General features: G+C 57.9%; 1 protein-coding gene across 7 annotated transcripts in view; it reads left to right on the top strand.

Moving 5' to 3' along the window:
• The first annotated feature begins 297 nt into the window (after positions 1-297).
• The window catches only part of LDB3 (LIM domain binding 3), a 67,137-nt gene continuing 41,303 nt past the window's right edge, over positions 298-26,131 (top strand). For 4 of the 7 annotated variants that reach the window (XR_010935898.1, XM_067710310.1, XM_067710311.1 and 1 more), the window contains exons 1-9: positions 298-444; positions 542-657; positions 10,025-10,176; positions 10,659-10,734; positions 16,279-16,301; positions 17,377-17,580; positions 19,628-19,642; positions 22,161-22,330; positions 22,805-22,841. Coding sequence is in view for 6 of the 7 variants with exons in the window: in XM_067710310.1 (XP_067566411.1) it covers positions 565-657; positions 10,025-10,176; positions 10,659-10,734; positions 16,279-16,301; positions 17,377-17,580; positions 19,628-19,642; positions 22,161-22,330; positions 22,805-22,841 (770 nt within the window). In the remaining variant the exon portion in view is untranslated. The remainder of the gene's footprint in view (positions 445-541; positions 658-10,024; positions 10,177-10,658; positions 10,735-16,278; positions 16,302-17,376; positions 17,581-19,627; positions 19,643-22,160; positions 22,331-22,804; positions 22,842-26,131) is intronic. The other 3 variants (XM_067710312.1, XM_067710309.1, XM_067710313.1) reach the window with 1 other exon arrangement.

Here is a 26,131-nt window from a genome sequence, read left to right as displayed (position 1 = left end):
GGTCCTCACCAGAGAACACAGGGCAGCAAAGACCCAAGTCACAAAGCCCCTGGCCAAGGGAGCTCAGCCACGGTCTTCTGGGCAAGGGGGTGGGTACAGCCAGGCAGAGAGGGCAGCTGGGCAGTCTGGGCTCTCCAGAGGGTGGAGGGAGCAAGGAGAGGAGAGCAGGGGGGCAGAGCATTATCACTACCCTGGCCAGGCCCCTCTTCTGCCCTCTGGGGGGTGCTGGGTGCCGGACACCCCTCCCCAGGGGCTATATTAGCCTTGTGAGTCACAGTGGACCCGCTGGGAGGCCGAGGGCGGGCGGGCACAGTGTAGGGTTACAGTCCATTTATGGGAGCAGCAGAGGGCAGATATCAGTGTCGATGGCATTCGTTCCCAGCTATTCTTAGGAGCCTCTCAGGAGCTGCACACAGCCCGGCCAGGCAGAAAGGGACGGAGCAGGCAAGGCCGGGGGGTCGGGGGCAGGGGCCGAGGTACGGGCTGGGGAGGCAGGATGCGTGAGGGTCCTCTCACTCTACTCTTCTCCCTTCATCCGCAGAGGCCGCCGCTGTCAGCACCGGCATGTCTTACAGCGTGACCCTGACCGGGCCTGGGCCCTGGGGCTTCCGTCTGCAGGGGGGCAAGGACTTCAACATGCCACTCACCATATCCCGGGTGAGTGTGCACGGCCCACGGCCTAGAACCCACAGGGGCGGGGCATGCTCAAAGGAGGGTGTGTGCCTCCATCCCTCCATCAGTCTGTCCTCCCTGAGGCTCTTGGAAAGCAGAGCACGCTTTCCTGGTCTGGGGGTGGGACTGGACCCAACTGGATACTGCCGGCCACAGGCCCCTGGTCTTGGCCACAGCTGTTGCCCACCCTCGCTGACTGGCCTATTATGAGTATGAAACATGGGCAAGCGGCTGGTGTTTTGAGCAGAGGAAGAAATGCCAAGTTTGCAGGCCAGGCAGGCAGGTGGACAGAAAGTACAGGGCCTTCCTAAGCCTTTCTCCGGGAGGGTGGGCTCAGGGTACCCCCCAAGCCTGGAAGAGGGCAGCTGCTTTGGGGAAAGAGCACTCCTAGCATGGAGAGGTCAGGTGACAGGCGGGCAGACGGTTAGATGTACAGACTGCTGACCTCGGCTGCCCTGCTATCAGGGCTCGGAGCTGGGCTGGGCTGGTAACCGGTCTCCTGCATCCACTCCATCCCAGACCTGAGATAACAGTCGCCTTCTACCCCCGCCTTCCCGGGGCTGCTGTGGGCCCTCACACTGGCTGGCTTCGCGGAGCTGGGCCTTCCTCGCTTGCTGGAGGTCCTAGCCATTCACCTACAGCTGCTCTGCCTGCCCGTCTCAAGTCTGGTTCGCCATGCTCACCTGGGGAAATGGCCTGTGTGTTCTGCAGTGTCTGTGATCAGGGAATGGCACTGCCTGAGGGGAAGGTCACAGATCTTTGGAGATTGTCTGAGTAACTCTATTGCCCAGCTGGAGACACTGAAGTACAGAGAAGCAAGAAGCTAGATCTGCTTGAGAGGAAGCGGTCTGTGAGAAGGGACTTTGTTTTAAACACTGCTGTGTCCCTGGCACCTAGACCAGTACCTAGGACATAGTAGGAGCTCAGGCAACACTTATCAAGTAAAGGGAAGTCCAGCAGAGGGGCGCTGAAGGCCCCAAGGCTCAGGGTGGACTGTGAAAGGTGCCAGGGCAATCACAGCCCCTGCCTGGTGGGGTCTGCTGAGACTGAGCCCCAGCAGTGCTGGCGTGCGCACAAGGGGGCAGGCTGAGGCCCCAGGCTGTCACTGGAGGGTGATGGATGGGCAGGGGTGTCTGGGTCACTGCTCACCTGGAGACAGGGAGACAGTTTCTTCTCCAGGGCATGGAGACTTGCCTTGGGCCTGAGGGTGGGACGGGGAGGGTGGTGGGGAGGCACTGAAGTGGGCAGCCAGGGAAGGCCTGAAAGGTGCTTGGCAGAGGGGGCAGGGAGCCAATGTCCCCACTGGAGGCACAGTCCTGGCTATGCAACCAAATGTGGACACTTGGGGGGACCCTAAGATGGAAAGCTCCACTCAGGGGTGTTATGGGAGCCTCACGACAGCCTCACAACTCCTCTGGGGTGCTGGCCTGGCTCTAGTCCAGGGAGAAGGCCTTGGCCGCCATCCTGCGGGAGGTCTGGCTTATTCCAACCTGCGTCTCCAGACCCACTGCCCTGGAGACCCCAGGGTCCCATATTAGAAGGGCACCCAGAGACTTACACACTCAGTCTGATGATATGGCGACACAGGGGCATTTGAGCCCCAGCAGACACACCCCCTCTGCCCCCAGGACCCTGCACAGCTCCCCACACCCCTGGTTACAGGTCTCCTCCCTGTACAAGGCAGGACCCTCCACCGTCACTCTCATGGGTCCACCAGCTTCCCACGCCTGGGACTGAGCCTAGATCTCCCCCAGCCCCACTATCCTCAAGGCCTCCACCTGGTGGAAATTAGCCTCCTGGCTCAGTGGCACCCAGGATAGCCGATGACCTCATCCGGGGTCTATGCGCCACCTGGCCCCAGCCAGCCCAGGGCTTAAATTGCAGCACAGAGGCCTTAAGCTAGACAGACAGCAGGAAGAATGTCCTCACTGTAGGCAGGGGGTGTATTGGGATGTACTAGAGCCAACGACTAGGGGGGACTTTTAAAAATAGAACCCGCAGCTCAGGCAGGGCATCAGGGGATGGGTCTCTCAATTCCCTTCAGAGGCGTGCCCCCAAATCACTGAGGCCATGGAACCAGCTGGACTGGGCGCTGGGGCCTTCCCAGGGCTTGGAGCTTCTTGATAAGTCCTCTGGTGTGCTGCTGATACCCTGGGCTCGGGCGTCCCAGGCTCAGCGTTGCTGGCCAGGCAGGCCTCGGGGCACTAGCCCTGCCCTCCCAACAGGGCTGTGGTATTTCCTGCTGGGGCGCTCCAGGTCCTTCTGCACCAGGAACTTCTCCCCTAAGGGGATGCAAGGCCAGAGCTGTCTGGAAGAATCCTATTTCCACTGCAGCCCTGACCTGCTTCCCACAGAGGGCCAGTAGATGTCCTGGCCTGGGTCTTTGCGACAGGGCAGTAGTGACGTATTGTGGTGGGGGGACTCGCAAAGGCGGGGCCGGCTCGTTCTCAGCAGGGGCCGGCACCCCTGGGCACACGCACTGCAACCCTGAGGCAGGTGGTCAGGCAGGCAGGTCTGGGATTGGCATCTCACTTTAGAGCCGGGCAAACTGAGGCTCCAACTTGCTCATGCGCTCTTGTGACCTTGGTAACCCCATGCCTGCTTCCTCACCCTCTGGCTAGGGGCTAGTAGAAAAGCACTGCGTGGGGCCGTCCCCTGTGTGCTGCAGCTCCTCCTGTAAGAAGGCTGGCCACGTGCAGCCTGGGTGGTAGCCCCTGTACCCACCCCACCCTGCCCACCAGCCCCACAGAATCAACCTTGGGGCAGTAACAGCCCCTCAAGTCCTCCCTTCGGTGGGTCTCAGCCTGAGGACCCACAGAGAAATGAGTTCAGGAGGGAGACTCGGAGGGTGGAGGGGAAATGCCTTTATTTATCTTGGACAGGTGTGGCTGGGCCTGCAACATGAGCTGCCCTCCCACCCCCACCCTCCCCCAATCCCAGCCAGTCCTCCAGGAAGTGGGAAAGGGGTGGGAGCAGCCAAGAGGGAACAGTTCCAAAGGCCCAGCCCCCACCCCTGTCGGGGCAGCTAGGCCTGAGGCCAGGGCCACGGTCTGGGGCCTTGCCTCTTGGCGCACGAGTTGCAGCCCTTGATTTTATGGCAGTGGCGTATGGTTTTGTTTGGCTCTGGTACTCACAGCTGTGTCACCTTAGAAAAGTCAGTTCACCTGCTCAGCCTCAGTTTTCTCATCTGTAAAATAGGGATGGTACGTCGGTAAGAGTACACGTGAGAGTTCTTTCTAATGTGCACTTATGAAAATACACCTATTTTTCCACATGGGCTGCTTGTGAGGATGGGGGAGTGGTGGAACTGAGCCTGGGCCCAGGGGGGGTCCTACCTTTCTGCTCCAAGGCCTCCACTCCTTACGGCCTTACCCACAGGCCCAGCAGGCTCACCTCTGCCCCTTTGCTGTTCTCGGTTCCAGTATTTGTCAGACTCTCCTGGCTATGGTGGCGACACAGAGGACAGAGGGTCCCCGAGAGGGGAAGGGGGACAGGCTGAGATTTTTCTGGGGCAGCTGCACTGGTGATTCCTGGAATTTTGAGGCCATGGTGCTGTTTCTTGGGCAGCGCCTAGCAGTGCTGACAGCAAGTGCTGTTTATAGCCATGCTGAAGGTCAGGCAAGCCTCTGGAGGGCTGCTGCGGGGCTGGCTCCCGAATGAACGAATGCGGAAGATAACCAGACAGTGGCCCACCGCTGGGGAATACATCCTTAGAGGTTCCCAGGCCAGGCCCTCTCCCAGCATGCTTCTTCTCCCTGGTGCACAGAGCTGTTCCTGACCCCGGGAGGTCCCTGAAGTGAGTGGGCATGAGGCTGGCTGGGCCCTGGGGAGAGGGCCTTCTGAGGTCCTGGGCCGGGACATAGGACAAGAGTAACTTCACTGGCAGGCCCCCGGGGGGCTCCTCGGGCTAAAGACATTGTGAGACGGCAGCAAGTGCGAGGAGGGCAGGGCTTCCTGGGTGATGTCTGCTGGGCCTGCTGGGGCAGCTGTCCTGCCTGGGAGATATCTCCCCAGTTCCCTGAATCTCCCTCTTGTCCAGGGGCTAGCCATGATTGAAAGGCCCCCACCCAGGGCCCTTCCATTCCCAAACACAGCTTCTCCACCCCTTTGAAGCCAGGATCCACCTCTTCCCAGGAACCATTCTAAGTGGCATGAAGCAGACTTTGCCATCCAGGACCTAGAACTGGGGGACAAGAGGAGAAGAAAGAGACTCAGAAGGCCAGGAAAGGGTGTGGTCAGCTAGAGAGGGGGCCAGTGACCCCTAGCTTTGGCACAGGGAAGTCATTGGTATGTGGAGTGGTGGGGGCCAACGTCAGATGGCTGATGTGAGAGGGATGGGAGACTGTAGAGGCCAGACCTGCTGGTCACTTCTTGGAAACGCCTGGTGGTGAAGAAAGGGAGAGAAACATGGCAGGAGCCAGCTGGAGCAGCTAAGGCTTTTTTTTCCCAAGATAACTTTTTGAGAGCAGTTTTAGGTTCACTGCAACGTTGAGAGGAAGATAAAGAGATTTCTCATAACGCCTCTGCCCCCATGCATGCACAGCCTCCCGCATCACCAACGTCCCCCTCCAGAGTGTACATTTGTTATAACTGATGAAACTACACTGGCCACCATTACTACCCAGAGCCCATAGCTTACATTAGCGTTCATGCTTGGTGTGTACGTTCTATGGTTTTGAACCAATGTATTATGACATGCATCCACCATTATAGTATCACAGAGAGTATTTTCACCGCCCTAAAAGTCCTCTGTGTAAGGAGAGGCTTTTTGAGCACAGATAAGACTCTGGCTTTCTTATCAGCCAGGGTGGGGTTGGAGAGAGGGGCCATGGGAAGACAGAAGCTTCCAGTGAGAGGGCAAGGGACGGAGCAAGGCCCCAGGGGAGGCCAGATGGGAAGGGAACAGAGCATGGCATGACAGTAATTTAATCCCACAATGTAAAATGCACTTAGGGCTCCCTGGAAATCCCCTGGGATGTCAGCCTGGGAAGGTCAGGAGGAGATGCTGGAAGCTGCACAGTCCACAGCACCCACTGCCTGCCCTTGGCTCCCATCCCTTGCCGCACCTACACTGGCAGGTCTAGAGGGAAAGGAAGTCAGGGACCTGTCTGCCTTTAAGCACTAGGAGTGATGGCCGGGACCTTCTGCGGAGCCCAGTGGCCCCCTCTGCTGCCAGGGAGCCGGGGAAATGGGAGCCAAGGGCATGGGTGTGCCTGAGCCCCAGCCAGTGCCTTGCTTCCCTGGGACCCTGGACAGAACTTCTCTCCCCTCCAGCTGATGCTCAGGCCCCTCTAGGGACAGGACACTGGCTCAGGACTGATCGGTCAGGGCTGGCCCTTCGCACACCACCCGCTGCCAGCCCCCGATCTTGTGTCCTCTGGAGGCAGGGGCTGCAGCCTCCCAGACTCCAACCCCTGGCACCTCCCGGGGAAGGGATCAGGGACAGCACTTGCACCTCCTCGGTTGGGAGCTTCCCTGAAATTGTCTCAGCTCTGCACTGTCTTTGTATAATGCCCTATTTAGTGATGAAATCCTCTCCACAATCCCGGGAGAAAGGCATCATGGCTGTCTTTACGCAGAGGTCCTGGAGGCTGGCACTGCAACCTCAGGTCTGGCTCAGACTACAGTCCATGGTCTTTGCTCTACTGCTTCCCCCCAAGGCACCCGAAGGTCACGGGGGCCACAGCTGCTCCCTGGCACCGGTTATCCCTGTGCCCCCTCTGGGGTGCCCTAAACCATGGCCCAGCAAGGAGGGTGGGCTAGGTGGCAATCTTGGCCCCCAAACACCTAGAGCCTGCCTTAGGGGCTTCCGAGACAGGACCTCGGTCCTGGAGCTCTGCCCATGGCTGGGTTCCCTGTGGAGAGGTGGCTGGTGACTAGAAAAGGTGAAAAGTGAAATGGGAATGAAACAATCATTACAAAGAATTTTTCAAATGCTACAGAGGGGCTAGAAAGACTTTAAAGAAAAGAAAAAGAAATCCTCCAAGGATTTAGGAGCTTTGGGTCTTTTCTGGGACAAGGAAAGCAGAGGGAGGGGGCTAGGGAGTCAGACCAGGGGTACATGGGTACCTCACACCTGGACCGCACTCTTCACAAGCCCTGGGCTCTGGGCAAGTGTTCAAGGGTGGCCACACCCTTCTGCCACGCAGGCTGCTCCTGCAGAGCGAGGAGGGATCTGACGGTCCTTGGCCAGAGCTGAGGGGCAACTTCCTTAGAGTCCCTGCCTCCTTCTCTAGGGAGACCTGGGCAGAACTAGCAGAGCACCTCTCTACAAGAGGATTATAGCATCCTCCACCCCACCAGCCCGAGGGGTCTTGAACCCTGCTCAGGGCAGCCAAAGGTCAGGCCAGCTGAGCCCTGACGAGCACACACAGGTGCAAGGAGAGGCGCCAGGGGCAGGCTGGAGCCAGCCTGGTGGCAAATTCCTCAGGGGGTTTGGCTGTTGACCAAGCCTGGGGGAGCCTGGGCTCTTCCCTGGGCAAAGGATCAGCTCAGTCTATACCCGAGGGTGAAGGGGAGCCGGCCAGGGCCAGGCAAGGGGAAGGTGGGAGCCCTGTGGGAAGGTATGATGTTAGCTAACCCATGCCTGAGGGAGAAATAAGTCCTCGAGGCAGCCTGGAAGGGAGGGCATTCCAGATGGCCCCGTGGTTTGCCCTAGCTGGTCTGGCCCCAGCCTCTCTTGGATGTCATTCTGGTGTCCTTGTTCACACTTAACCCATGATCTCCTGGACACAGCTCTGGTCACCTCTGCAGGCATGAGGCCCTCCACTCTGTCTGGGGTCTGTGGCTGTCCTGCCTGGGAGGTCCCTGCTGCAGGCTGATGGCCCCCTTCTCTGCGGATGCTTAGAAGCATCTGGGGGAGCCCTGGGTCAGGGAGCCCTGGCATGGGGGTGTCCTGCTGTGGGGAAGCCCTGTGGGCAGTCCACCAAGACAGCAGAGGCATGGCGCAATTCACCCTGAATGGGAGCATCCTGGCGTCTGCACTTTCTCTGAAATGCTTCAAACATAATATGGACTGATGGATGGAGAGAGGGATGGACACTTGACCAGCAGGTTGAGTGAAATGCTACAGTAGAACCTCGGTGGTGGGTATTCGGGTGCTCCCCGTAGAATTAGTTCTGCCTTACTGTGTTTGAAGGTATCTATAATAAAATACCCGAAGAGCAGAGGCCTGAACATGAAGCTAGAAGGTGTAGGGAAAGGTGATTTTCTTGCAGGACAGGCCTGGCTGGGCAACTCAATTTGCCCTCAGGAGTCCCCTCTCAGCCTAGAAAATGTTTTGCTTTTCTTTGTTGTTGTTTTTTACCCTTTGCTTAACCGCTTAAATCAAAGGAAACAACACACTCCTGTCACTAGTAGAGGCTCTGTACGGCCATTGATTTGGGGATAAAGGCGACGTGTGTTTTGAGATGGCCCGAGCGCTTCCAAGATGCCCCTACGGGAGCCTGGAGAGTAGGCGGGACTTGGCAAACCGGACAATGTGGCTTCCTGACAATCAAGGCATTTGTTTCTCTATTGTCCTGGCCTCATCCCAGCAGATTCCAGGGGCGGTGGGGAGGCTGCTCAGGGCACAAGGTGGCCAGTGTTTAAGAAGGTACCACAGTTCCTGGGTCTGAAATTGGCGGGTCAACGGCAACTGGCAAGAGTTCTCCTGGTCTTGCTATAATCACTGGGTTAACACACATGGTTCCTGGCCCACCCTGTAGAGCCTGTCTGGGAATGGGCTGAAGGCTGGTGACTGCAGGGCTCTGGTTACGATGAGAGTTCCCTCTGAGGGGCCTGGCAGGAAGTTTCCATCCATGTCTGAGAGCCCAGAATCTGGCCAGAGGCCCACTGAGGCCTGGCACCCAGGGTATGGGACTGTCCCCAGGACCTCTTTGGGCTCCTTCTAGGATGGTCCCCAAGCCTGGGCCAGAAAATGGCCTCTGCCAGCATTAGGAGCCAGCCTTGTCCTTGGGGTATAGCCAGGAAGGTGACTGGGATGTGGCCAGAGAAGCCAGGAGGACTGGCTGGTGGGCATGTTGGGGAGGAAAAGCCAAGGGACACCCTCTAGGCACAGCTCGGTGGGGGGTGACTCCCAGGGGCTCCTCTTTCCTATGATGTCACTGGAGGCAAGCCCTGCCCAGCACCCCATGTGATGTCACAGCGCGCTTCCACACTATGTCGTGGGGGTCAGGTTATAAAATCATTCTGTGTGATGTCAGGAGGGGGTACAGCCAAGGTCTCCACGACATCCCACGAGACGCCTTTAGGGGTGAAGCTCACCACACTCCATGTAATGTCACTAGGGGCCGGCCCGCAAGCTATTTTAGATGATGTCACTAGGCCTTCCAGAATTTTGCATTTCATGGGATGTCACTGCATAGGAGGCCACCATGGCATTCAGGGTGCTATTACTGGGGGCTGGACATGCAGAATTTGGCATTGTGCATGTCACTGGGAGTGTGCTCACTGGGAGTGTGGTCTTCCGGACATTGCATGGGGGGTTGGTGGGGTGGCACATCCGTGACATTCTATGTGATCACACTGGGGGTAGGGCCCCCAGACTCTAGCGTTCTGTAATGTCACTAGAGCGCAAGATTTGGGAACTGGCCTCCACATCTGCACCTCCCCTTTGGGAAATATGAAGCCAACCACAAAGCACTGAGCTCCATGTCCCAGCTGACCTTGCTCCCGCAAGCAGGCCCGACAGCCCTGCCAGCCCTCTCTGCACACCTGCCACAGTAGAGTACGACACACTTACACTAGGATGCTTTTGTGAGGGTACGTTTGGCCGGCCTACTGGCCTGGCAGCATCTCTATGGTGGTGCGGAGTCTTAGCAGCTGCTGAACTCTTCTGGAGCCTGGAAAGTGTGCCATGGGTTTTCAAGGTGCAGATGTTATAGTAGGCTGATTGGTGTAACAAACAACCCCCAGTTCTCTTAGCACAGTGGAAGTTTATTTCTCATTCATGCAACATCCAATTCAGTGCTCCTTAGTCATCTCCCCTCCAAGCAGTGACTCCATGATCCAGGTCCCTTGCAGACAGTGGCTTGGCTGTCCTCCTCTGGGTCCTCTGCATCCAGTCAGCTGACAAGCAGAGAGAGTGCAGGATGGCAAGATGGTTGCTAGGGGCAGGCCTGGAAGTGGTGTGCATTGATTTCAGAGCTAATCTCATGGCTGCGCTCAGATACAAAGCACCAGGAAATGTGGTAGCTCTGCGCCAGGAAAAGGAAGCAGGCTTGGTGGTCATAGTGAATGAAAGACAAAATGGCAAGCCTCTACTGGATGACTCCTGGTGATTCTTCCCTGAGGACAGGCCCATCCTCAGGTCACCCTTCTTACGTTCACCTCCCATCTGCTACCCTCTCAGATCACACCGGGCAGCAAGGCCGCCCAGTCCCAGCTCAGCCCAGGTGACCTTGTGGTGGCCATTGACGGCGTCAACACAGATACCATGACCCACCTGGAGGCCCAGAACAAGATCAAGTCTGCCAGCTACAACCTGAGTCTCACGCTGCAGAAGTAGGTGGGAGCTCTCCAGAGCAGGGGGCAGAGGTTGGGTGTGGGCACCAAGGGCCTGGGAGAGGAGCTGTCCAGCATGGACCCAGCCTTGTGCTACCGGACCGCACAGGGAAGTGAGGACAGCCTCTGGACCAGAAGAAGGACAGGCCCAAGTCATCAAGCACCTGCCATGTCTGTGCCTCACTTTACAGATGAGCCTCAGAGAGGGTGGATAACGGTGCTGCTGGTATGTGGGCGGCTGGGCCTGGAAGCCAGGGTCTTCCCTGCTTCCTCTGTGCACAGGCAGCCTCCCTGAGACCTAGCAGAGGCCCGTGGCTGCAAAGTACCCCAGAGCCGTGACTTCTCCATGCTGGTCAGGCCCAGGAGACACCCAGGTCCTCTGCCCTGGCTCCCTGGGTTCCGGATGTTCTCCCCTCTCCAGTCCTTCTCAGGCAGGAGCTCCCGGACCCAATGGCAACTGTCTTCATTTCTGGTTTTTCCAGGTCAAAGCGTCCCATTCTCATCTCCACGGCAGCGCCCCTGATCCAGTCCCCTCTGCCTGTGATCCCCCACCAAAAGGTAGGTGCTGACTGTGGGTGGCAGGCTCCACTCTGGGCCGTGGTTCCCAGAGTGCAGCCCCTGGTCTGCCTGCCTGCCCCTCGGCTGGCCTGACTCTGGCAAGGTGGGGGGATCAGCCCGGCCCCAGCCCTGCCCTGCCTCGGCTGATGCCGGGGAGGTGGCGCAGACCCCCTGGGGAGAAGCGTTCAAGCCCCGTAAAATGCTGCATGTAGGGGTGCCCGCCTGGGTGCCTAGCCAACACCCTGGGCCTCGTGGGCGGGCTGACAGGAAATCCACTTAGGCAGCGGTGTTTTCAGGAAAGGTCCCATTCTCCCAGCCAAGTAGGGACAAGTGCCCACAAGGCTCTGACCCTCATCCTCCTGAGGGCACTGGGGAGGGGGGTGACCGTGGCATGAAAGCCGAGGCCCCAGTTTGAGCTGGTCACCCCAGGAGGAGCTCCCAGGCGTGGGGGGCCTGCTGGCCCTCAGGGTTTCTCCTGTGTCACAGGCTCTCTCCCTCCTGTTTCCCTTTCTCCTCCCAGTTGCACGCTCCTATACCACACTCAGAAGTGCTGGTGCAGCCAGCAGGTACCAGGCCCCTTCCCAGCTCCCTCTAAGCAGCTCAACCCTGAGGGACCCGGAGCATGGGAGGCCTACCCACTGCTCCTACAGGACTACACACTCCCACCACTCTCCACCCCTCCTCGCAGGACCTCATACTGACCCTCCCTGTCCAGTGGGGCAGAGTGGGTGATGGGCAGGGTGGGGAGAGGGGACAAGAAGAAGATGACGGGGGGTCTGGGGTGGGTGACAGATTGAGGAAATGGGCAGAGGGCTGTTGGGGAGAAGCTGCAGAGGCAGACTGAGGGAAGCAAATGTCAGCCCCCCTCCTTCCTCAGTTTCCCCTCTGCACCTCTACTCTGCCTGTTCACCACCAGCCCAGAAGGCCCCCTCTCACCGGCCATGTGGGACATTGCAGAGTGGGGTCAGCAGAGCAGGAGGCAGGGCTGTGCTCACCAGGTGCCCCCATTCAGGGGAAGGGGGAACAGGTGTAGGATGGAGGGGTCTCCCCACAATTCCCTGAGACCGCACCCCCTTTCTTCCAGCCCTGCCGGCAGGCTGGCTTGGCCTAGCTTTCTGTGTGGGGCTTTGCATTTTGTCCAGGTGGATGACAGCTTCAGGGCCAGGGGCTTCACCCCGCTCTTTTTGGCAAAACCCTTCTCTTCCAGGTGTCCTTTCTATCCCCCTACCCTGACCTCGGTGCAGTGGGCTGCAGGCTCCAGGGTGGTGGGCTGCTAGGCGCTCGCACTAACCCCTCTGTTTCAGGTTCACGCTGAAGCGCTGGGATGGGCGTGGCCTCTAACTCCTCTCTTCTCTCTCCCCTGCATGGTGCTGCCCCGGGCCAGGACCCTGCTCTGGACACGAACAGCAGCCTGGCAGCACCCAGCCCCAACCCCGAGGCGAGGGCCATCCCGGGCACCCCAGGCAACCTGGAGCTCGGGCAGACCCTTAGCTCCTCCTTCTCTCAGACCTCCGTCTTCTCCTCACACACGGAGGCCTCTGACGCTGGCCCTCCATGGGGCAGCCCGGGGGCCAAGGTCAACCTGGAGGGGGCCCTCGACTCTCAAAGCCCGAAAGCCCCGCGGGGTTCGAGCCAGCCAAGGCAGTATAACAACCCCGTTGGCCTGTACTCGGCAGAGACCCTGAGGGAGATGGCTCAGCTGTATCAGATGAGCCTCCGAGGGAAGGCCTCAGGTGCTGGACTCCTAGGAGGGTAGGTAATGGGCTCACAGCTCTCCACTGGTGGTCAGGGGCCATCTGGGTCCTCAGTGCTCGTAGAGGCCTGGTCAGGTGGTCAGAGCGAGGAACTGGCCTCATTCTGGCCAGCCCCAAGCCCATGAGGCAGTGCAGGCTAAGAGCAGTGAAATCAATCATCCTATTGACATTTGCCACGAGCCGGGCCCATCATTGCTTTACACAACCTGGGGCGATGTGTCAGATTTTGCAGAGAGGGAAACTGAGGCTCAGAGAAGGTTAAGTCGAGGTCCAGCTGTCCAGCTACTAAGTGGCCAAGCTTGGCCTGAATACAAGAGACTCTGACTCCTAAAACTTTCACATCAGGACAAAGCCTAATAACTCCAGGAGCTCTGGGGCAAAGGGACAGGCTGGTTGCCACCCCTTTGGGAGTCCTGAGAGGTGGGAGAGCAAGTTCTCTAGGTCTGGCAGTGGTCTGGGAAGGCTGCCTGGAGGAGGGAGCACCTGAGCTGGGTACAGAGAGACTGGGCAATAGGGTGAGGGGAGTGGGTTGGCAGGACTGACCCTGGCTAGGGTGGGGAAGCAAGGGAGCAGGACCCTGAGGAGAAAGGGGCCCTGCAGGAGAACAGCAGGCCACCCCCTGCTCCCCGAGGTCTAGTTCATGGTACTCTTGGAGCACAGGAGTTAAAAGAACTAGAGCCAGAGCCAGGGTGGGCATTGTGGAGGGGCTGAGGGGAGGGAGGCTCCCAGCAGAGCACATATTAGCTTCCAAGTCCTGAAGGTCTGTTATCTCATTGTAACTTCTTCCATAGCCCCATGCAATTGGTACAATCGTCTCTGGGCTGGAGGCGAAGCAGGCTGAGTCAAGGCATATGGCCCAGCGGCTAGGGGTTCAGGGCTCTTCCATGAGACTGTCCGTATCTCAGGACTATGGGGAGGATTGAAGGAGATAACACGTGCACAGTGCTGAGCTCTGTCCTGGCACACTCACTACGTGCTACCTGCCATCGCTGCCTGGACTCACACGACAGGTACACAGATGAGTCAGCATTGCAGTCCAGGTCGGTGTGATCCAAGCCCACACCCTTCCTTTGACCTAGCCGCACATGGTATCTGTGCTCTGCCCATTCACTGCTCCCCTGGGGATCCCCAGCTCCCCCGGATCCCATAGCTCTTTCTGGGATCCCGAGTGAAGCTGGGCGCTCTACGGTGTGAGCACTTGGACCCTGGCTTCCCTGGCCCAAGATGGCAAAGCTTTCTACCCCCAGGCTTTTTCCAGCAAGGGGCTTCTGCCAGAAAGCTCGGGGAAAGACAGAGTAGAAACGGACTCTTTCTCCTGCCTTGGGTGGGCTGATAGCTCTTCCTGGTTCTCTCTGGCCCGGCCCCCAGCAGGGAGGTCATGCTCTGGTGGACCTGGACTTCCATGGGGCCCACCTGCAGTGATGGTAAGGTCTTCCCTCACGGAGGCCTCCGTCGAGGCTGGGGGCTGGTTAACAATCCATATGCTTTATCTAACACAACTCTCTCAGCAGCTTCAGAGGGGGGCATCATTCCCTCATTTTACAGCTGGGAAATAGAAACCCAGAGAGAGCAAGTAATTTGCCCAAGGTCACACAGTTAACGAGTGGTAGATAGGACTGGCACTCAGGTCAGTCTGACTTCTCCCTGCATGGAGCCAGGGACCTACCTGCCTGTCCCACCCCTGTTTCTCCCGACTCCCGACAAGCCCTCCCACTGGCACAAGGGCTGCTCAGAACCTGACGAGTGTTAGATTATTACTTGACACTCAGAGCAGCAGGGTCCAACACTTTCTTCAAAGGGAAGACGGGCTAGGGAGGGAATGTGGTGCGTGCTTCATTCAGAGTGAAGGCTGATGCTGCGGTCCCAGCAGGGAGGGCAGAGCCTCTGACCTGGGCTAGCCGAGGGCTGAGGCCGCCGCCTCACAGGAGACAGGGTTGGCAAATGCTACTCCCCATGTGTGTTCATCACACACTTAACCCATGCTGAGGGCTTTACACTCAGGATTCTGTTCAGTCTGTGGAGGGTACCACCCTCTCGGTATTATGAAGGAGGGGACTGAGGCTAAGACAGGTGGGTAACTTGTCCAGAGTCACAGCTCTAGGAAGAGGTAGGGTCAGGATTTGAACTCTGTCCTGTCTGGCTGCAGAAGGAAGCTCCTTCCCATACTCTCTCTCTCTGGGGAGCTTCAAGGGGATCCCTTGGCAGATCGTATGCCCTTGGGAGGAGTGGAGGGGAACAGAGGGGGCGAAAGAACAGCCGGGCCTGCAGGCCCTGATCCTTGTCCTCTCTGGAGCTGGTACTGAAGGGCAGTGTCCCTCAGGCCAGTTGGTGTGAGGGCCCCCGGGGCGTTTTTACATCTTTGTCTCATTCTCCCCAAGACCTGGCTGCCGCTCTCTGAGCTCTGTCTGTTGCAGGCATCTCAGCCTCTGGGTCCTCAGGCAGACGCTAAGCAGGGGGCAGGAATCAATGCCAAAGAAGGAGCTGGCTACCTAGGCAGGGAAGGGCATAGGCAGCCCCTGAGGCCAGCACTGCCCTCTACAGGGGGCACTGGGCTGGTCCGGGCAAGAGCTGATCCTGTGGTTGTCAGCACTGGCCAAAAATGGAGAAGGAATTGGAGATCTGTGATGGTCCTTTCCTAACATAGCTCCACTTACAGCTATTTTGAGCCTGGGAGGACAGAGGGAATTTTATCAGCCCTGAGACGGAGTTGGGCCGCCTGGGACTGGTGGGGGTGGGGATGGGGGGGTCTCCCTGGTTTTGGTCTGGATCCCCAGGGTCATGGCCAAGGGGTGACCAGGGCCAGGCCAGCTGAGGCCCAGGCTCTCCCAGCCAGAGCCCAGAGTGGTCAGATATGGGAAAGTGGCAGGGTGTGGGGAAAGGGACACCACTTTCCGCACTCTTCTCCCCTCAGGTTTCTGACAAGGGTCTGCCACTGCAAGGAATTTGCATTTAAAGAAACATAACGCAGGCAATGCCTCCCTCAAGGAGATGATACTCCAGGAGGCTGGCTCTCAGATAAGAGTGAGGGTGGGGTCCCTCTTGTAGTGTCCAAGCTGGGCTGCCTTGTCCGGCGGTTTTCCTGCAGTACAGGACCTGCACTTCTCCCAAGCCTCCTCACTCCTCCATCCTGCCTCACTGCCCATCCACAGGGACTTTAAGGGCAGTTACTGGGAACTGCACAGACCCCTTATTACTGTGCCCCGCGAGGAGTGTCCAGGGCTGCCTGACCCTCCTCTGGGAAAGAGAGCATGCTCCCGGGGCTGTGTGAAACCCCACTGCAACCAAACCCCAGCACCACTGCAACTCCTGCTCAGGGAACAGAACTCCTGGAGCTGTCCCCCATTAAACAAGGGTAAGTCCAGAGCTACTATCCGGCCAGCAGGCACCTGGGGCCTTGGCCGTTCCTGGAGCAGCCATCACTAGTCCGGGCTCCATCTCCAGCTTCCTCGCCGGTGTCTACACACAAGGTGTATGTAGGACATTCATGTACATGGTAAATGAGCACCTATGACGATGGACAAAAAAACCTTTCTCCCTGGTAAAGCTTCAGGTACTGTGGACCTACGCTGCAGCTGGCATCTCTGACCCACACTGAGCGGCTGTGATCGGGACTCTGAGCTCTTCCCCCTCCTCACTCCGCACTCTCCTCACCCAGTGCCAGTCTGGGCTGCCTCTGCCTCCACTATGGCCAGTCTGAGGACCATCCCTAGGTCCCTACGCTCAAACCCTCTGGCAGGACCCTCACTCTGATAGCCCTGTTTTCTTTGCTTTTTCTCTCCCCCACCCCCAGGTGGTAGCCAACTCTCCAGCCAAGTTAGTATCAAAGGAAAGCACGTGTGTGTGCTTGCCTGCATATCCCAGCATGCGACAGCGTGTCTGGGGGACTGGGCAGCGTGCGTCTGTGTCAGCGGCATGTGTACGTGTATGTGCATGCGTGAATGGGGGTGCATTTGTGTCCCTGAGTGAGCCTGCATGTGTGTGGAGCTGCGAGTATGGAGTGAAGGCAGTGGGGAGGGGCGCTGGGGCTCCGGCAGATGCCCCGGACCACCGTGTTCCCAATTAGCTGCTGCAGCTGCTTAGACCGCAGGCTGGCTCCGGTGGGCGGTGGGTGGAGCGCGTGCTGACGCCGGTTCTGGGAGAGCCTGAAGACATTTCCAGCCCGGCCGGACCACTCAGAAGGGCTGTACCTGACCTTGTCTTTGCCTGGGGAGCACGCTTAACTGTTGAAGGGAAAAGCCTCCATGGGTAGAAGCTGGTGGGCCACCCAGCAAGTTGGACATGGGGGCGGGGGCGCCTGAGAACCCAAGCCCTGCTCCGAGGAAGAAGCACATGCACTGAAGAGTCTGGCGGAGCAGAGCCCCGGGCCACCCAGGATGAATCCCTTCGTGGAGGAACCAAGCTCAGAATCCCTGCGGGTGCCCAGTGGGGCTGCTTTTTGCCTTTGGACGTTCTGGACTCCGCTTGGGCTGCCGCTGCCTCTCACGCGTGGCCCAGCTCCTGTCTCCTAATCCCAACCGCCACTCCGCACCCCCTTCCGTTTCTGCTTCCCTGCGGGTGTGGTGAGAGAGCTTTCAGTGCCTGGCGCCCCTGCTGACCCTGGGCGGTAGCTCAGGCTGAGCCGGGGCCTCCAGGGATCTGGGAAAGCGGAGACGGGCAAGAAGAGCCTTCCGTAAAGGGCTCCGGGGAGGGTGAGAGGATTTTCCCGACCAGACCCAGCCCGCCCACGTCGGTCGGGGGTGGGTAGCCTTCCTGGGATCAGGCTTAGGGAGGTCTCTCTCCACACCCTACACCACCAGCCCTCACCTTGAGCCGTGTAACACCACCTGTTGCCCCTTCTCTCCTTCCACCCCCCTCCCTCGCTCCCCTGCTCCATGCTCCCCTCCCCCAGCGCCGACTACCAGGAACGCTTCAACCCCAGCGCCCTGAAGGACTCGGCCCTGTCGACCCACAAGCCCATCGAGGTGAAGGGGCTGGGCGGCAAGGCCACCATCATCCACGCGCAGTACAACACGCCCATCAGCATGTACTCCCAGGACGCCATCATGGACGCCATCGCCGGGCAGGCCCAGGCCCAGGGCAGTGACTTCAGTGGGTAAGCGCCTCCCCTCCTCCACTGGCGCTCGATGCCTCCGCCTCGTCATCACCGAGGAGGGCACCGGGCCACTGGGCGCCATCGGAGACTTTGGGCATCGGGACCAGCTGTCCTCCATCGTCTTGATCCTCCCAGGGTACAGCCCTTGCAGGAGAGCCAGCCTTCGCCCGGGCCTCCCAGAACGTGGTGTTCTCTCTTCAGAGTCAATCTCATGGTCAGCTTTAGGAGAAGGGTGGAGAAATGCAGCATGTGCTTTTCACAGCCTCTGCATTTTCCCAGGCTCCATGAGGGGGCTGGTTTAGAAAGAGACTTCTGGAATCCTGTTAACCAGGGTCACATTCTGGATACCTCAGCTTCTCACAACTAAGCCATTCTTTGGGGGGAAGTTGCTGTGTTCTTCCAATGATGAGGGCAATTCAGGTTCATGAGTGGGTTTCTTGTTTGGGAAGGGGCCTCCGGACCAGCCATCCACAGTGCTGTTGACAGTCAGCCCCGCCACAGAGCCGGGGGGCACCCAGCACCCGCCTCCTCCTGTTTGCCCCAGGGAAGCTCAGCCTCAGGGCGATGGGACTTAGGACATCCTTGGTTCCTGACTTTGCTTGTTAGCAATGGTTGAAGAACTTGAGGGCTGAGTAGGGAAAGAGTTGGCTGAAAATCATTTGTGGATGAAATGGGTAATAGTACAAACATTAATGTGGACCTCTCTCCCTCTTTCAGAATTTCTTTCTGTCTCTGTTTCTCTTAGTCTCTGTTTCTTCTCTGTATTTCTTTCTTACTGTGTATGTCTCTCTTTCTGTCTCTATCTCTCTGTCTCTTTTTCTGTTTCTGTGTGTCTCTTCCTTCCTTTCCACACACACACACACACACACACACACACACACACACACGCAGAGAGTCCCTTACTGTATTCTACTTGGAAATACTGTTAGTATTGACTTTCAGAACTGATTATCTCTTTGGTAACATCTTATCCCTGAGTCAGGATCTCCAGCAATTGAAGGCAAGAAATCTTAAAATGATGGTTGTCCTTTTTTCCGAAACTAGGAAAAACAGATGTTGTAAGAGGGATAGAGGCGTTCAGAAGTCCCGGAGAACTCCTATAGCGTTTGGCCTTTGTAGAGCCCAACCCTTGTGGCCATGACGAGTGTGCAGGTTATAAAGTGCAGGTTCCAGAGGCCAAAGGATGGAACGTGGTGTGGACTTACTGGCGCTCCTGGTTAAAAGGAGCCTGGCCCTCTCAGGCGCGCAGTACTTCCTTCGGGCCACCAGGGGGTGGATGGTTGCTTGCCCTGGAGCCGTGAGTCAAACCCACCAGGCTCAGGTCTGCAGTTCTTTGCGGAATTCTCTGGGCAGGGTTGACTTACTTAATCCCATCGTTCAAAGCAGAAAATATGACCATGCAAGTTTAAAAACATAACTGTTGCTCATGTGTACCCAGGAAGACAGGGCTGCCCGATTAAGCCAAAGAGTTTAACGGGGATTTCCTGTTAACATTTGTTTGCCACGTGTGTCCTTGGTGTGCTCTTAAAAGTGGTAGCATTGGCCAAAGGGAAGCACAGTGGAAGATAATGGAAGAACTGCTGTTCACTAACTTTATGTTTTCTGCACTTGGGAAAAGACTACAAATCATTTGGTTTTACCTCTAGGTCGCCCATGATATATTTTTTTAACATGATGCACTGTTAATCTAATCTAGGCTTCTCCTTCCTTTCCCCTCCCCTCCCATCCTTTTCCCCTCCCTTGCGTGCCTGGGAAGCAACATTCTTCCTTTTCCTTCTAACTCAGCCCTGCTGGGTTGATGCTGTCGTGGTGCCAGTGGGTAAAAGCTGCCCTTGTCTGCCATGAGGTGTTCCATTTCTGCTGTTAATTTCCATGATTCCTTCCTCACTGACAGTTTTCTTTTTGTCTCTCTCTCTCTTCCTCCTTTATCCACCCCACTCCCCCATAACTCATTTCTGATCCTAACCCTGCTCCCTTGTGTATGCGCCTCCCCCCGCCCTCCCATGATGGACATGCACTCACTGCTGGGTTTTCCTCTGCATGGCAGGGCGTCACCACTGGCGTAAGTAGACCCCACAGTATCTGTTCCGTCGTCCGTCTGTCTGGTTGCGGGATGGTGTGTGGGTTTGGTGGGATGTGCCTGAGGACAGTGGTTCTGTCCACGTTCCTCCTCACACCCACCTCACAGGTAAATGACATGCCCCGCGGCCTCTACAGGCAAGTGCTTGTCTTTTGGGGTTTTCCCCCAAATAATGTCACTATGGACATAGAAATCAGAGTAATGACACCACACTGGCTGGGGGTGTATTCCGTGTTCTCCTTGCTGTGCTTTGCAGGGGCTCCCCCCAGCCTTTCTTGTCTGCACTGGGACAGCAGAGATCTTAATGTCAGAATCCACATGGGGCCATTATTCAGGGAGAGGATGCTAAGGGGGTCTGTTGGAGGCCATCCCCCAAATCCTCATGGAAGATGGATCTGGAGGACCCAGCGCCTGCCAGGACCACCCATAAGAGGCGAAAGATTAGTCAGACTTGGAAGCAGTGTACAGTGGAGTAAATGCCCACCGGTGATCTTGATGTTGCGGGGACCTTGGAGTGTTTTTGTTGGCAAGAAGTTCATGCTGGAGTGGCTCCAGAGAGTGGCCTCGGACCCAGGGTCCCAGAACTGGAGGGCCTGTTCTATCCCCTCTCTGTAGATATTCTTCCTGAGCCCCAGATTCTCAAAAGGCACAGCAGTTGCTTCGTCTGGTTCCCAGTGTCTGTTGCGGCAGCACCACAAGTCCCTGGTCTTTGCACAGCATTGTGGGAAGGGAAGCCGACAATGTGACTCCCAAGGGACTCACTCCTGGGGTTCACTTTCTTGAGCCCTTGGAGATGTGGAAGGAGCAGGGAGCACATCAAGGGCATGTTCCAGGGAAGTGGCAGCCAGTGCCTTCCATCTGTCTCAGGACCCCTTAAGACTCCTCCCTATGCCAGAAATGACCTCTCCAGCGAGATCCCAGCTTCTCCTCCACTCCCTGGTCTTCCCTGTCTGATCCCAACCACAGGCTGACAGACCTGTAGCTTTCCAGGCCAGGGCAGAGCCTTGAGAAAAGTAGGGGTAGCTCCACCCAATCTTGGTCAGTCACCTTCCATCACCTTTCTCCACCTCTGCTCTCATAGCCCACCCTGAGCTGACTTAGGGGACCAATCCTGGGAGACTAGGCCAATTCTTCTGTCCAGCTCCTTGCAGAGAGGGTAGAAGACAGGGGCACTGGGGAGGTCCCCTCTCCAGCTAGCCAGCCCTCGAGGGAGCAAGGGCAGGTAGAGGCAGTCATAGCAGCAGGCAGGGCGATGCTGGACAGGGGGAGTGTCTGCGCTGGGCCATGTCTCCAGATGTGGAACATCTGGGGTGTGCAAGTCCCCAGTGGGCATAAGTGGCCTTCCTGAGCCCTGTCACTGCAGAGGGTCTGATGGAAAGGACACTGAGCTGGGAGCTGGGAAGCCTGGGTTCTAACTCAGTGGGGCCCCTACATGACGTAACCTGGAGCTAGTCAGCTAGCCTCTCTGGACCTCAGTTTTGGCATGTGTAAGAGGAGATGGCTGGGCCACCGGTCCACAGGCTGGGGAGACATGCTGTTATTGCTGTGAGCTTCTCCTGAGCCCACCCTGACTGCTGAGAGGGCCGGCTGGGCAGCCTAGATTACCCAGCCCTCCCTGGTTGGGATGAGTGGTCATCCATAAGCTTTTAATGTATCTTGCCCTGAAGTCTGATCTGGGCTGAGAGACCCTGGACTCAAGGGGCTCTGGGGTCCCTTCTGATTCTGATCTAGGATTTGTTCATTCAACTACGTTTTGAGCACCTACCATGTGCCAGACCTTGGGAGTCTAAGGGAAGGTCACCAGGTCCCCCTCAAAAAGCTGTGCTGCCCTGGGGCAGAGGACGAGTGACCCTCCCTGCAGCTCTACGCCCAGTTCCTCGGGCGAGAAGCTGCGCTATCTGTGGGTGATGCCAGGCGTTAGGGGCCTGATTGCCTTGTTTCTCCAACTGCCTCCTCACCGAGCTGCCCTGTCTTTGCAGAGTGGGAGCCCACAGTCCTCCTCCAGGGCAGTCATGACACTGGTGGCTCCCTGTTTGGATCCCAAGCTTTGAGGAGGCCAAGGGACTGACCGTGAGGAAGCCTCTGAGCCCCCCAAATGGCCTGTCCTCACCCAGCCCCGAACTCAGCACCTGCTCAGGGAGGTTGCAATTACTTCCAGAAGACCTCTTCTGCCTCTTCTTTCCTTAAAGGAGATACAGCTCCTGGGGGCGGGGGTCTTCAGGCCTGTGTCTAGCGTTAGCCTGGGGGGTGGGGGGTACTGGCAGGAGGCTCTGAGCCTCCTGACCCTCCGTGAGCGGAATTCACTGTCTCGCTGTGACCACCCTGAGCACTGAGGACCCAGGTCAAGCCCTTATTGCAGGCTTGACCTGCAATAAGGGCGTGGTGGATCTAGACAAGTAGGGGTTACCCACATGCATGGGGGGGTGCGCCGGGGGAGGCGCAGAGGTCGGGGGCAGGGTTCCAGCCCTGCCCTTGCCCATGGCCTCTCTCTGCATTTCAGGAGCCTTCCTGTCAAAGACCTCACCGTAGACAGCACCTCTCCCGTGTATCAGGCTGTGATTAAGAACCAGAACAAGCCGGAAGACGAGGCTGACGACTGGGCCCGCCGCTCCTCCAGCCTGCAGTCTCGCTCCTTCCGCATCCTGGCCCAGATGACGGGGACAGAATATAGTAAGGGAGGGCTGTGGGGTGGCAGGAAGGGGCGACGATGAAGGGCCAGCGAGGGTCCTGGGCCCTACTCCACAGTCCCACGGAAGCCGGGGAGTCGAGCCCCCCACCCTTGAAGATGAGCTGGCCTCGGTAGATAGTTAGCAGCCTGCTGCGCCCCTGCTGGGTCCCTGGGGCAGGCACAGTGACATCAGCCTGCTGCTCGGCTCCTGGACTCCAGCGGCGGGCAGCGGACTGGCTGTGCTGCTTTCCGGATTGGGATGAGAGGACTTTGCAGGCCACACCTCTGGCTACTCCCTCCCACCTGCACCTCTTCCTCTCGTGCCCCCTTTCTCCCCCTGCCCTGTGCCCAGAGGTCACAGGTAGGGAGCAATAACTGTCCCATCATGGGTGGGGACTCCGTGCCCACCGAGCTCTAGTAGCTTTTCTTTCTGATGTTCCTTGTGATTCCTCCTGACCTGCAACTTCTACCCACAGTGCAAGACCCTGATGAAGAAGCTTTGCGAAGGTCAAGGTAAGTGCCTGGACTCAGGCTCTGTGGCCTTGCCCGTTCTAATCCCCTCCCTCCCAGGGCAGCCCCTAGGTCAAACGACTCATGGAAGGAACGTCTCAAGTTAATGCACTTGGAAATTCCCGACCCCTGAAGGGCTCCGGCAGATGCTGGCTTGGGGCGTGCATCCCGGGTCAGTGAGGTGGGTGCCTGGAGCTGAGTCTCTATCCCCTGGGCCCGGGCTGCACGAACGAGGACTCTGGGCTCTCCCGGCTCTGTCCCTGGGCAGCGGGCAGGGCTGCTTTGGCCTTTGCTGGGCTGTTGAGAATGAGGGCATCTCTCCCTGTGAGGCACCGGGCAGGCTGCCTGGCCTGCCCACTCATCTCAGGGCCTGTCCCCTGTGAGTCTGAAGGGTAGGCACTGGGAAGCAGGCACGCAGAGGGCCGTGCTGGGCGGGGGTGACTGACCCTTGGACTCAACCCTCCAGACCCATGTTGAGGTATCAGTTCCACAAATTGCTCAAAGCACCACAGCTGCTGCAAGGAAGCAAAGCCCTGGGTATGAGGAGTGGCTTGTGCAGGGCTAGGTGTCTCTGAATATGGTCTCCCCGATGGTGGCAGGCCTGAGGCCCCAGCCACTGGCCTGACACCTTTGGCCTGTCAGGTGCTCATGGCCCTGTGCATGATGGGAGCACACTGCCCTGGAACCCATTGGAACCCGCTAGGGCCTTCCATGGGGAGGCATGAGGCCCGGTGTGATTGTGCTTACACTTCTGGAAGCAAATGTGTCATCTGCATGTCCTTCCTGGGAGAGTCTGCCTTGGGCCAGCACATCCTGTGGTGGCCTCCGTGTGAGGGGCTGGGGCCCAGAGGTGCCTTTCCACCCTGGGCCAAGCTTTCTGTTCTTGCTAACCAGTGTGTAGTGGCCACAGGACTGTGTGGAGAGTGGGACTCTGGGGTCAGCTTGAGTTGATGTGGAGTTTCTTTTCGAACCCCTACTTCTGCCAGCTGAAGTTGCTCCCACTCTTTGGCTGGGGCATCCGGTCCTGAAGTGTGGTTCTCCCTGGCCTGCTAATAGTGGCATGCGGTTCCAGTGGTGGTTCTTAACCTGTCGGTGCCTGCAGTGTGTCTGTAAAAAGCCTGAAATGCGATGGTGTTTGATTTAGTGCAAATGGTAGTACGGAGCTATTGGAGGCGTGACTAAGCTGTCGGCTCTCCCCATCCTCCTCTGCTCCTGCGCCATTTCTGTGTTTGTCTCACCTCCTCCTCGGAGCCACTCACAGAGATGCTCCAGTGGGCAATGTAGTCTTTACTGAAGATTTGATGGAGGGCTTTACAGTACCTACCCCGCAGCAAACCGCTTAGAAATCTCCAGGTCCCTTCCATCAGGAAACCAGCAGGGACCTGCACTTTTTTTCCAGCCGCCGTCACCCCCTCTCAGTCCTTCTGGTTACTTTATGTTTCTCCCACCCGTCAATCTAAGGTTGCATCTCAGTAACCAGACACTGTGTAGAAGGTGGAAGGGTACTGGTGGAGGTAACTTACAAGGAACCTTTGTCTTCCGTATTTTCCCTGGAATATTTGCAGGCTCTGTGAAGTTATTGAGTGAGAACACAAAAGGCAGTATCAAGGGTGGTCTGCAGGCCTTGGCGTTGGCCTTCCCCTTCCCTCCTTTCAGAAGCATCTCTTGGGGCTTGTTCGGCCTGGTCCTGTAGGCCCTTTCCCCCTGGGGCCTAACTGCCCACTAGCTCCATTCAGATCCCAGCAGAAGGCAGGGGCTCTTGAGAACTCTGCTGCAGGTCTTGGAGTCTCTCCCTCAGCCCCTGCAGGGTTTTGCTGGAGGGAGAGCTGGAAAGGGGGTGCCAAGAAGAAACTCTAGCCTGCTCCCTCCCTCTGTTCAGGCCCCCATCCTGAGAAAGCAGCCCCCACCCCCTGCCCCCCCAAGGCCCTGTGCCACTGTCAGCCCCTCCCTCTGGGGTCTCTGGCCCTGCAGTGTAGGCTCTGAGGCAACCAGCAAGCCTTCTGCCCAGGACTGGAGGGGCCTAAGCCTGCTGCCCTTCTCCTTTTTTTCTGACTTTAATTTCTGGAAGGCTGTCTTCAGGGCCTCCCCTAAAATGCCCATTCTTTCCACGGCCACAGGAGGAAGGTAGGTGTTTTTATTTCCCTGAATCCCAAGCAGCCTGTGGCCCAGAAGTGAGAGGCGGGGGGTCCAGTGGGTCCAGTGGTTCAGTTCTGTTTGTGATTAATGCCTGAAGTAGTAACTGACCACTGGTCACGGGTGAGGTCACAGACTCATCCGAGTGGCCATCTGAGCAGAAGGGAACACACTTACCCCCGCCCTGGGTCCAGGCTGGTTAGGCATCTTGCTCCCTGGGGATCTGAGCCCCACTGATATCTGTTCCCCCTCCAAGTTGGAATCTGCACCCCCAGATCCATCTTGTTGGCTGAGGACAGACACGGCCTCTGCCTTTCCCCCTCCCAGTTTAGCCTGACTCGCAGTGGGGAATCTGAGGGTCTCTCACGAAGGCTGCACCTCCCCAGAGAAGCTTCACTGCACCCCGCTTCCAGGTAGCTCACTCCGGCACAGCCTGAGTTTGCCAAACCCAGTGCCCAGCAACCTGGGCACTGTGGCAGCCTATACAGGCTTATACATCTGCTGGGGTGCTTTTTCCTCCCTGTTGCTGTGTCCTGGAAAAGCTGGCAGGGATGCCAGGTGTTCTGTACCAGGAAGGGCACTGGTGGCCTCAAGGGCAGTAGTAATCTGCAAGTTAGAGGACCCTGCAAACTTGCCCCTCATCTGTCACTGCTCCACCTCCGAGGCCTGCCCCCGCAGAGTCCCAGAGCAGCTCAGAGCCCTGCCCTGACCTCCCCTCCTCTCGTCTCTGGCCCTGGCTCCCGGCACTGTGACGCTGTCTCTGTATCTGGTAGCAAGTAGCTTCCCTCCGAGGCTCTAGTGCCCACCTGCTGGCCTAATCTCCAATCTCCAGGGACTCTATCTTTACAAGGGAGGCAGGGGAGGCCCTGAACAGTCCAGGCATCAGCTGCAGACTTGGCTCACCTCCCAGGAAAGACCCAGCACCTCAGCAAACTGTCCAGGTGGGCTTAAACACCAGCCTACTGCCAGGTTCAACATGGGTACAAGATGGCTCCCAGCCTTCATCTGAAGTAGCAGAGCCCCATCCAAAGCTGAGCCTCTAATCTCAGAGAGGTCACCACAGCTTCTGTCTGACTTCCGGATGGCTCAGAAGGTTGGGTCCACGTTGGGCAGCCCTGACAGGGGTGGGAATACAGGCAAGCCTAGCTTCATCCTAGTCA

This window comes from Pseudorca crassidens, chromosome 16, assembly GCF_039906515.1.
Source record: "Pseudorca crassidens isolate mPseCra1 chromosome 16, mPseCra1.hap1, whole genome shotgun sequence".
Taxonomy (NCBI): domain Eukaryota; kingdom Metazoa; phylum Chordata; class Mammalia; order Artiodactyla; family Delphinidae; genus Pseudorca; species Pseudorca crassidens.
This window is presented reverse-complemented; position numbering and strand designations above follow the sequence as displayed.